Genomic DNA, 11,745 nt, shown 5'->3' with positions numbered 1-11,745 from the left:
CCGAGACCTCATCTGTACAATAAATCAAAAAATCAGCCGGGCATGGTAGCACATGCCTGTAATTCCGACTACTCGGAAGGCTGAGGCAGAAGGATCGCCGGAGCCCAGCAGGTCGAGGCTGCAGTGGCCGGGAGTGGTCACTGCACTCCAGTCTGGGTGACAGAGTGAGACTCCAACTCAAAAATAAAAATAAAAAAATAAAAAAAATAATATGCTTTCTAAGCTGATCATTCCTTTCAGTATTTTTTTGTAATTTATTATCTTTAGATTAATTCTATAATCCTAAAATAATTGTAACCAACTAGATTGACAAATGACTAATTTAAACACCCCCCCCCATGCCCAGAGTTTCTAATATTATCTGGGAATATATACAGACATGTATTTTTCTATTCAAACACCAAAACTTGTGCTTATGCACTAAAACAAAGCATGAGGTCCTCTGTACATGTAGAAAAGTTCCATTTGTGTATTATGCATGTGCATACTAAGTCAAAAGTCAAAACTTTAAACATAATTACTTAAGTCATGCAACTTTACACATTTTTGGCTTCAAAACAGCCAATAAGATAGTCACCAATAAGATATGCTGTCAATAAAATAAGATTGTTTTAAACAAAATGTCACTTGAAAGCACAACTAAAAGATGCTTAGGTTAATGTGCTAGTTAATAGTGAACACAGATGAAGCATAATAATGGATTATCTGTTACTGATAGGTAATACATCTACCTCATAGGAGTGTTGTGAGAATTTAATTAATATATGCAAAGCACTTACAACAGAGCCTAGATTAGAGTAAGCACAACTTAAGCATTATTCAGCAGTAATAGTAGACGACTTAGATGTCTTTAACAGCAATAGTATGCAACTTAGCTCCAGAAATGTTATTCTTGACTGCCTTTTAAAACTTGTTTCTCACTTACTCTTGCATCCTTGTCTCCAACGAAACAAATGACACGGAGAGATGGGACCCATCGTTTAAACTCATTCATCCAGTTGTGTAAAGTAGACTTTGGAACTAAAACCATGTGAGGTCCAGGAATGTTTCGGTAGTGTTTCAGGTAACCAAGCAAAGCGATTGTTTGTAAAGTCTTACCAAGACCCTGCGTTATCATCACAAGGAAAAAAAAAATTCATGAACGTTTTCTCTCTAATGAAACACTTTGTTAGTACAAGACAAAAAATATTTGCCAACTATCTCATACAGGGAATTATGTTTCTACCAATGAAAAGTAACAATGCCATTTTTAAAAAGCAAATAACCATTCCAATTCAGTACAATACGTGAGCACAAAAAGAAATCAAGAACTTGCAGTTAGAATGTTGCTCAACAAAATAACGTTCTATTTGAGACATTTTTACTCCCTAAAAAAGCAAACAATCTACGATATAATTTTTTTCTACTAGTTGCAAAATTAGGAATTTTATGTATGTTTGTTTCACAAAGGTACATTTCTTTTGCCAGCCTGCTTAGAAACCAGTCTTTCTTGCCTATTGTCCACAACATTATTACAGCCCATCTGAGAGATCACATACCCCAGTGGACTTTTTTTAAAAATAATATATTGAAGGCCTGTGAGCCCAGCCCCTAATTCATGGGAAAGGGAACTACATTCTATGCTGTTTGATCTTTTAAAATAGCTTTTGGCTTTATCTCTAAGCAAAATGTATACTTCCTCTTATAAACTTAAGCTTGAAGCTAAAGCCATTTAATGAGACTATCTGATACGCCATTTAATGAGATAAGTTTTATGGATGCTATGCATCAAAACTTTAAAATGTTTATACTCCTTAACCAAGTAATTCTGCTTCTAGGAGTTCTATGGAAATAACCTGAGAGATACAGAAAAATGAAATTACAATATTCTCGTAATGGCATTATTTATATTTTATATCAAGCAATTCAAATGAGTAGATATAGGAGAGAAACTGAATAAAATTATGATAATGCCCTAGGATTATTTACAGTAATTAACAACTATTTTACAAAATATTTTAATTACATGGAAATTATGTACGAATGGAAAGAAATCAGAATGCCAAGTTATATATACAATATTCTCTCAACTATGCAAAATATATCCAGAAGAAAAAGACTAAGAAGAAATATGCCAAAATGTTAACTGGTTATTCCTAAGTAGGAGAATTGTAATTTAATTTTAATTTTTCTTTATTTTTTTTTCAAATTTTCTGAAATTGTCTTTTTCTTTTTTAGTATTTAAAACATAACTGCTGCCAGTTAAATTCAACATTAAAGATCTCTATCTTCTTGTTTAGACAGGCTACAGTCAAAAAGTGCTTGGGGCAAATCATCCTGGTCCTTTTTTTATCCAATTAACTAAGTTCCTTCCCGCTGAGCTGACTATAGTCCCCAAACCAGAATATATAAATATAAGGAGCTTTAGATTCTTGATTTAAAGGATCCTCTGCCACACACCTAATTGTTGCTCAGCCAGGGATGAGTAATGGGACTGACTACTGGATGCTATAGGGCACATATTGTCATGTGGCTCTTCGGGAGAACAGTAATTGTAAATATGGCTGCAGTATCACACAAATATGACTACCATTGGGTTATATAGATCTAGAACTTTATCTGCCCACTCTTAAACCCCATTTTATTAATTTGGCCTTAAAATACAAATCTGGGCCTCCATATACTCCCCTTATCTGCTGAATTAGCATACTCAAAGGCCTTACTTATTGCCGTCCGGTTATTTTATTTACATGTTTATGATTTCTTAGCTTACTTCCCAACCCCCACTGGGCACTCTACTGTAACAAGACTCAACATTACTCTTGTTGCTTATCACATCGACATACTTTCTGACTGCTCAAAAGTCAAGAGAGTTACATTCATTCAGGCATGCATTTATTCATGCATGCATACAATTATTCATTCGTTGTTTGGTTTATATACCCCACCTCATTCTCAAAAGGATTTCAGGTACCCTATAATGAAAACATGTCTCAGGTAGCCTACAATGAAAACATGGAACATAAATTAATGATAAAATGAAAATAAAGAGGTACCAAAGAAAGCAAGACAAGAAGATAAAGAATAGGAAAAGACAAAAGAACACAAGGGGCAGAGACCATTAAAGGTTACACAGAGGCTTCATTTTGGCATTCGACTTGGCTCTGTGCTTCCTGGAAGACAAAGTGCAAGCAAAAACAAAAGTACAAGGAGGTTTTCTGTACCACTAGAGGAAAATCTCAATAAGAACTGTGTGGTCTGTGAAAGTCTACATTCTAAAAGTCACTTAAAGAAACACTTCTAAGACTTTACAAAATACCTTTCATGTTATAATAACTAAAAAAGCCTCCAGGCATCAGAGGGCAGGTAAGCACGGGTATTTCAAATTTACATTTTAAAATACTGATAAATGAGAATGTATGTGTAGCTACCATCTCCTTACCATTTCATCGGCCAAAATACCATTGATTCCGTTTTCATACAAAGAGATCAACCAGTTCAGTCCTCGAATCTGATAATCTCTCAGTGGCCCTCCTTTCACATCTGGAAAAAAAATCAAAGATGTCTCATACTTTCATTAATATACTCAAGTGAAATTTTTCTAAAACAAAATAAAAAAATAAATCACCAATGTGATAAAGTACTTACACGAAGGTGACACTTCAAATCTAATACACACATTAGATGTTTTCCGACTCTCCGACAGTAACTCTTCATCTTCTTCTTGTTCTGTGCGCCTGTGGCGGTAGCTGACATAAAAAAGAAATACCTTCATATTCAATCCAAATGCTAAGGTATCAACTAAGTCAAACGTGCATTGCTAATATTGTTTGTTTTCAAAAAAATGAGTTGCCCAGCGTCCTGCTTAAAATTTGGTAGAACCAGGCTACATTTTTACTGATTGAATTCTAGTGAAAAAAATATATAATAGCTTCTAAAACATCATTATAATGGCAATAACCTTTTTTTTAGTATAAAGTTAAACTGAATAAGTGAAAAGGGAAGGAGTGTATCAGGGGAGCAAGGAGGGGTAGGAGGATGACAAGGAAGGCAAGAGGGAAGAATGTAGAGAGAGAGGTGCCAACATACTCTCCAGCAGAAATTAAGCTCTGCTTTTCATCTTTCTTCATTCGAGGACGTCCCAATTTCATGTTCAGAGGAGATGCGGGTGATTTCTGTGCTGAAGGCTGAATGAAATGTGCAAAAAGTTCTGTCTGCTTCAGTAAAAATTCAAATCTCTTTGCTCGGTCTGCTTTCTAATTTACAAAACAAAAGAAAATTAAAGATTATCTTTTTTCATTTGTTCACAGCTATTTAACAAACACATTACACTTACTTCAAACAATGAAGCACTTTAAACATATTAACCCATTTAATTCTCTTAAGAAACCTATGAGGTAGTGACTGGTATCATCCCCATTTTACAGATGATAAAACTGAAGCACAAAGAAGGTAAATAACTTGCCCAAACTTCCACAGCTAGTAAGTGGGAGAATTTGAAAATGATATTTCAAATAGTTTGAATAGAAGCCAAAAGGTCTGACAGACTTAGTAAATTCCCCAATAAGAAGTACCTTTCTTAAAGAGTCGGAATCAAAAAGCAAATCCTCTTTCCAAAACATGCTTTCCTTTTCCTAAATAATAACAAAATTAAGCATCAAATATATAATGTATCCCAAATATAGAAATACAAATTATTAACTATTATATATATATATATATATACCATAAACTGAACTCAGTAATTTTCAAGCTGCATCTAGAAGTAACTGAAATCTTAAAATACAGTGTCATCTTGTCTTAAAATATTTTCAATATCATGGTACAATAATGTAATAAACATTTCTCTCTTCAATTACAGGGAACTAGAAAACTGAATTTTATGCTAATAGCATATAGTGTCTCCCCAAAGTAAACAGGATTTGGAGAAAATATATATATACACACACGTTTATGTGAAACTGCTAATATATATTAACTATTAAAAGTTGATGTGTATTCTAAATTTTTCAATAAATTGTAAAAGGTCACATAATGTGTAATATAAATACGATAAAACCTTATTTTATTAAAAAAATCTGAAAAGATCAAAAGGTATATACATCATTCTAGATAAAGAAAAAAATGAAGACTATTTTTTCTTACTCAAAGTCACTTTCCGACCACAGGATAGAGAATACTTGATTGCTAATGAAGGATGCATAATAAATAACACCAGAAACTTACAGAAGAGTTCATTAACATAAATACAAGAGTTAGACAAATATATTCAGATCATTAGCTGGAAGGAGACCAAATACTTTCCATTTTATGTTATCCTCACTGGAATGTTATTTTTAGAGTTGTTAAAACATTATCTATCTTCATTAGATGTGGCCTTAAACATTAAGGCATGGAGTCTTGTAAAATAGCTATCAACAACCAAAAAATGTACTTCATCTCTACTTATTTTCATATTACTGCAAAAACAATCCCCTTAGGGAAACCAAATCAGTATCAACTTTCTGTTCACATTTTGAAAGCTCTAAGGGTATAAAACTCTAGTTAAAATTAAAGCAAAAATATGGATTTCAGTGACCAAAAATTAAATGTATAGCAAAACAATATATGGGTATAAATAAGATCATACTGCTTAAATATGTAGTATTTTCATGCATTGGGCAAATATCCTTCCCTCAAGAAAGTATATTACCATAATACATGTTTCACTAATGTGTAGCATTCATTCATATATTCAAAGCAAGAAGGAAAGAAAAAGAAAGATAGGTCAATCTGGCTGTGTGACCAGACTTCTCTCAGGGCACAAAGCCACATTGATATTGCCACTGATATCCTCACTTAGTGGATAGAATATTTCTGGCATAAAGTACCTTATGATGGGGTGAAGAGCACAAAACAAAAGTGAGGAGATGTGACTTCTAGTCCCAACTATTCTATATAATTTCCCTGATCCATTATTTCCTCATGTGAAAATGAGAAGATTAATTTATTCAACAAAAATCTACTGTGATAGATTATATATCAAATTACTTTCCAATTCTAAAACCTATGATTCTCTATGCATTATATACACACATGTATTTTTTCCAACTTTCACATCTCCTCTGTTAAAATTAACTACATCATTCACTATCCTACCCAAGAATATATTTACCATTTTCTCTTCATATTCTGGGTCCATTTCCTTTTCAAATTTTGATGCTTTAGCAGCAAGTTTGAGTTGAAACGAAGAAACGTTTTTCTAGAATTTCAAAGAATGTAAATGTCAACAAATTGCAAAGCAAGGTATTTAAATTGGTCAATGTTCTCACTTGAAGAAAGTGCAAAGTAATTACATAACTAAATAAATCAATCAGCGTGGGACATGAATGGACCGATAATGAGAGTATGCCATTTAGCAGGGCTTATGATTAATCCAGTTTTATGCACCTGAGGTCCAATAAAAAAATCTGAAAAATCGTGTAAGCTAGAGAAATGACTAATTAGAATCAAACCCAATTGGTAAAACATTGAGCTTTTTTATTCATTTTTACATTTAAAGTGTAAGAACATGTGCAACCATTAAATGAGAGATGTAAAAATCTAGAAGAAGCTATTCGTATCAACCACAAACCAAATTCAAGGAAAGTAAATATTAATTCTTCTTTATGTAATGGAAACAAGCCAGACTTTAAGAAGAAAAGACTATGGTTTCTGTTCCTAAAACAATTTTTAAATTGTTTTCATAGCATAATTAGAATATTTAAATGTTTTATGTAATGTAATATGATCGTATATATTTAAAATAATTTAACAGTACAGTTTTTAAATTTTGGAATAATTTTATCTAACTGAAAATTATTTTAAACTATTTATATCACACAAATATTTTGTAAAAGCAATTTAACAGGGCTATTAACTATTAACCGTTGTTATTATAAAAGTTGTAGTTTAGTAAAAACTAACATCAATCAGTAATCTATCAATACTGAAATGATCTGGGGGAGGGAGGGTCATCTCGTGCATCCTATCCTTTATAAAGACAAGCTTGTACTTGTAAATATAAATAGATATACAGGATGTCTTCTTCCATATAAGAAATCAAGAAATGAAATAATAAAAACACAAATCTATCCATTAGGACCAAATCAGAGAGTTGAAATTTCAGTTTTGTTTTTTGTTTTTGTTTTTGTTTTTTTTGAGTTGGAGTCTCACTCTGTCACCCAGACTGGAGTGCAGTGGCACAATCCCGGCCACCGCAGCCTTGACCAGCTGGGCTCCGGCAGTCCTTCCGCCTTTCCACCTCAGTCTTCCAAGTAGCTGGAACTACAGGCACGCGCTACCCACCCCCCGCTAATTTTTTTTATTTATTGTAGAGATGTCTCGCCAAGTTGCCCAGGCGGGTCTCGAACCCACGGGCTCAGGTAATCCACTCACCTCGGCCTTCCAAAGCGCTGGGATTACAGGCTAAGCCAACGAGCCCAGTCAAAATTTCAGTTTTTGTTTTTTGGGGTTTTTTTTTTGAGTTGGGATCTCACTGTCACCCAGACTGGAGTGCAGTGGCCACTCCCGGCCACCGCAACCTCGACCTGCTGGGCTCTGGCGATCCTTCCGCCTCAGCCTTCCGAGTAGCTGGAACTACAGGCATGCGCTACCATGCCCAGCTAATTTTTTGATTTATTGTAGAGATGAGGTCTCACCAAGTTGCCCAGGTGGGTCTCGAACCCGCAGGCTCAGGCAATCCACTCACCTCAGCCTCCCAAAGGCGCGGGATTACAGGCTGAGCCACCGAGCCTGGCCCAAAATTTCAGTTTTAATATAGACTTTTCATAAGTGAAAACACAAATCTGTGAAAATTAAAGAATTTTATCATGGCTTTTGTCAACTTGTTTCTGAAAACCTAGGTCAAAAATCAACAGAACATGACATTAAACTTATGTTTACTATCATGGCTCCAGGATATCCCCCAACATTGACTAAAATTTCTGGTCAATCTTACTTTCAAGCACTGATCAAATATGCAGTTACTCTAACCTAAATAACAACGATCCTGATTTACAGCATCTCATATATATACATCTGTGTGAGATATTTTGAATATAATCCTGGATGAGACTAGAAAATTGCTAAAGATCCACTCCAACCCACACTTTCAAAGTATCATATATATTATAAATCTTATTTTATTTTCAAAGTAACAAGAAAAATTAGGTAGCAAAAATCCACAACCTTATCATTCCTTGAAAGGCTACATGAAGTGTAGTTTTCAAGTTCCAAAACAGTGAAAATCACTTCATACGCGCAAGTATATATCTAATAATGCGAGATGTAAACCTACAGAAAATTAAAGTTTTACTCTTAGAAAAACATTTTACTCATTACTTTTGTGCTTACCTTGCGGTAGAATACCATAAGAATTTAATGATATGCTAATCAAAATTCCTAATCTTGTGCAGTGCTATTAAAAGCTCTGGGTAATTACTTAATTGGCACCATCGTCCACAACAAATTTTAAAATATCTACCTTCTATACCATCTCATTTGTATATGCGTGTATACATATGTTCTCAAAAATACATTTCTCATACAAGTAAAAGCTAAAAGGTCACTAAGATATACTAATGAATTCCTATGGATTTTATTATCTGGTAGGCCCAATGCCATGAGAATGCAGCACAAGATCATCAAAATGCTTTGTCTTAAATATAACCTTTCTCTTGACATTTTCATTACCAAAAATACCATCTCTAATTTCCAGAGTGTTAGGTTATCCAATTGTCCCTTAAACCAAGTGAGTTCAAGAACTAGAATATAAGCAAAAATACCTTTGGGTAGGAAAACGTCACAAGTCCATTCACTAACTCTCATCTCCTTTATTCATTATGAAAGTGCTTTCATTTAGAAACCTATTTTCTTGTTTTCTCTCTTTTAATTTTTATTTAAAATTACAGGGTACAATCCAGGTCTAGGTATGCAAACATTCACCGTACAGGTACCCTTATCAATGAGGTGTGCCCGCCCCATATGTTTATCGCAGCATTGTTCACAATAGCAAGAACATGAAACCAAGCGTGTTGCCCATCAAAAGAGGCCTGGATTAGAAACCTATTTTCTTTTATTTGATATACAAATCTAGCAAGTTTGGTAATCTGGCTTTTCATAGCACAGAGAGTAAACGAAATGGCAAATGATGAGGGAAAGACCACTGGAGGAAGACACACTATAAGAAAGGATGGACAAAGTGTGTTCCACTGCAGACGCATTTCTGATCCTTGGTGTACAGGTACAATTATTTCCCTCTCACTGATGCATCACTGACATTTTTGTTTTTTGTTTGTCTGTTTTTTAATCAGAGTCTCACTCCATTGCCCAGGCTGGAATGCCGTGGCACACTCATGGCCGCTCCAATGTTGACTTGCTGGGCTCTGGAGATCCTTCCACCTCGACCTCCCAAGTAGCTGGAACTACAGGAACGCGCTACCACACCTGGCTATTTTATTTTATTTATTGTAGAGACGAGGTCTCACCAAGTTGCCCGGGTGGGTCTCGAACCCGTGGGCTCAGGCAATCCACTCACCTCAGCCTTCCAAAGTGCTGGGATTACAGGCTGAGCCACCGAGCCCAGCACATTTTTGTATTTTATAGTTGTTTTTAAATGACTTTATGGTCGTGTTACATCATAAACAAACACCTTCTTTCTAATAAAAATAGATGAGGTGTTTTCGCTAACAGAAGGAGACAGAAAAATTTTAAAAATCAACACAATACTACGGGAAGAGTCTGAGAGGTGGTCACTTAATTGAGAGGAGACAGCCGGGCACAGTGGCTCACGCCTGTAATCCCAGCACTTTGGGAGGTAGAGGTGAGAGGCTGACTGCCTGAGCTCAGGAGTTTGAGACCAGCCTGAGAAACATGGCAAGACCTCTTCTCCACAATAAACCAAAAAATTACCCGGTCATGGTGGCACATGCCTGTGGTTCCAGCTACTTGGAAGGCTGAGGCAGAAGGATCACCTGAGCCCAGCAGGTCGAGGCTACAGTGGCCTTGACTCCAGCCTAGGCAACAGAGTGAGACTCCAACTCAAAAAAATAATTGTAAGGCAACAACCTGCTGGATTTCAACTGCCTTTGTGTCCAAGCACAATAACGGATGGTCATGAAGGAAAAGGTTAATGTGCACTTTTAGTACACTATTTAAAGAATCAAGGTAGATGTGACTTGTTTCAATTTTTAAGGAAAATTAAAAATAAAAAGATGTAGTGACAAAGGAGTCAACTTCAGGTATCTAGGAAGTTCTTGCATTGTAGCACCTCATTTCCCTATCCTGCATAGACAAATGAAGTTCTGTTAGAGAAGTTTCTATGAGGCTGCAGAGTTCGTGAATATCTAGGAATCAATTCAGTGCTAATTATACAGGGTTTTTTTTTTAAATCGGTCTCCAGTTTTTTTACAACTCAAAAAACGTACACAATCTGGAAATTCAACAACCTTTACTGCCATAAGAAAGTCAGATTAGCACTTATAGTGTCCCAGTCTAAAGAATAAAAGGCACGTAGGCGTATTTCTGAATTTCCCAACATTTGATTTATATTGATGCTTGGTATTTTGGCCCAGCTTGAACCAATATTGTCCTACCGATCCAAGTACCGCATATTTCTTAAAATGTGTATGTTTTCTACAGTTCTCACTTAGCACTACAATTGTTCTGTTTAGCAACCCTTGTTAAGAACAAAATATGTCACATAAGCAACCGCTGAATTTTAAAGTATCTTTTAATTTAAGGCAAAAGGTGGCAATTTCCCTCAAAAGCTTTTCATTTGGTCATATAGTATCATATAAGGATTCAGACAAAGCCACTCCAGATCTCTAAAGCATCATTTTAATTACCCACCTTTTTTAAATTGTGATATGTCTATTGTAAATGGGAAAAAATCCACCCACAAATGATCTGCTCTGCAATTTTATTATACATCAAATATCCTTATGCCCCACCCTATTTTTTAATCTCAATTTTTCATTGCTTTATAGTTTTGTTTGCATGTCTCGGGCCACACGAAGTGTGTCTTATAGAGATAATACATATTTTCTGGATGTGGCTTTAATAGGTGTCACAGTGGTCCCCTTATGCTAGCAGCAGCTCATCCTGGCGACGCCGAGTTTTTAGAATTAAAAAAAGAAGAAGAAGAAAAAAAAAAAAACCCCTGTGTGTTTTCAGGAGCCAGCAGAGCCCACTAGGAGAGAGGCGGAAGCCTGGAAAGCTTGAGGCCGGATCGAGGGACCATTTGGGTGGCCCTGGAGTGAAATCCTATACCGTCGGGGGCGGGGCAGGAGAGGGTGAGGGTGCAGCCGCTGGAAATTTTCCTAAGCCAGCGTCCACGGTTCCTCAGTTTGGGGTTTCGATTGAGGGGCTACGACGCGCAGAGCTCATTTTCTCTGGGTGACACCCCCGCCTCCGCAGGCGGAGTACAAATGAACAAGGGATGATTTCTTGTCCCTGCTATCGAAAGACCGACATTGCCGATCAAAGAAATAAACGCCATCTCTATCATCCTCCACCCCCCCTCCCAACCACTGGCACCTTGAAACTGAAATTACAAAAATAAGCCCCAGCGAAACCCCTCCAGCGCGAGTGTGGGACTGAAGGGCCCAGATTTCCCAGGCAGAGGCCGACGGGAAGGGGGGGAGAGGGAGCGAGCATGAGGAGAGGGAGAGGCGGAGGCTTTTTCCTGCACGGCCCCATCCCCCACGCCGTTACCCCAGTTCCGGGAAGGTGGAAGGGGCCGGGGGC

General features: G+C 36.4%; 1 protein-coding gene across 6 annotated transcripts in view; it reads right to left on the bottom strand.

The window, feature by feature from the left end:
- The window catches only part of SMARCA1 (SWI/SNF related, matrix associated, actin dependent regulator of chromatin, subfamily a, member 1), a 64,510-nt gene extending 58,294 nt beyond the window's left edge, over window positions 1-6,216 (bottom strand). For 4 of the 6 annotated variants that reach the window (XM_008070442.1, XM_008070443.1, XM_008070440.1 and 1 more), the window contains exons 1-6: window positions 6,134-6,216; window positions 4,554-4,613; window positions 4,069-4,235; window positions 3,628-3,728; window positions 3,422-3,522; window positions 926-1,105 (exon numbers count right to left, since the gene is read on the bottom strand). In XM_008070442.1, coding sequence (XP_008068633.1) covers window positions 926-1,105; window positions 3,422-3,522; window positions 3,628-3,728; window positions 4,069-4,235; window positions 4,554-4,613; window positions 6,134-6,160 — 636 coding nt within the window. In that variant the 5' untranslated portion in view covers window positions 6,161-6,216. The remainder of the gene's footprint in view (window positions 1-925; window positions 1,106-3,421; window positions 3,523-3,627; window positions 3,729-4,068; window positions 4,236-4,553; window positions 4,614-6,133) is intronic. The other 2 variants (XM_021718762.1, XM_008070445.1) reach the window with 1 other exon arrangement.
- Window positions 6,217-11,745: the final 5,529 nt, after the last annotated feature.

Source organism: Carlito syrichta, unplaced genomic scaffold, assembly GCF_000164805.1.
Source record: "Carlito syrichta isolate Samal-C Ts95f unplaced genomic scaffold, Tarsius_syrichta-2.0.1 Scaffold313417, whole genome shotgun sequence".
In the NCBI taxonomy this organism is placed as follows: Eukaryota; Metazoa; Chordata; class Mammalia; order Primates; family Tarsiidae; genus Carlito; species Carlito syrichta.
Note: the sequence above shows the minus strand (reverse complement) of the source record. Positions and strands in the feature narration are given on the sequence as shown.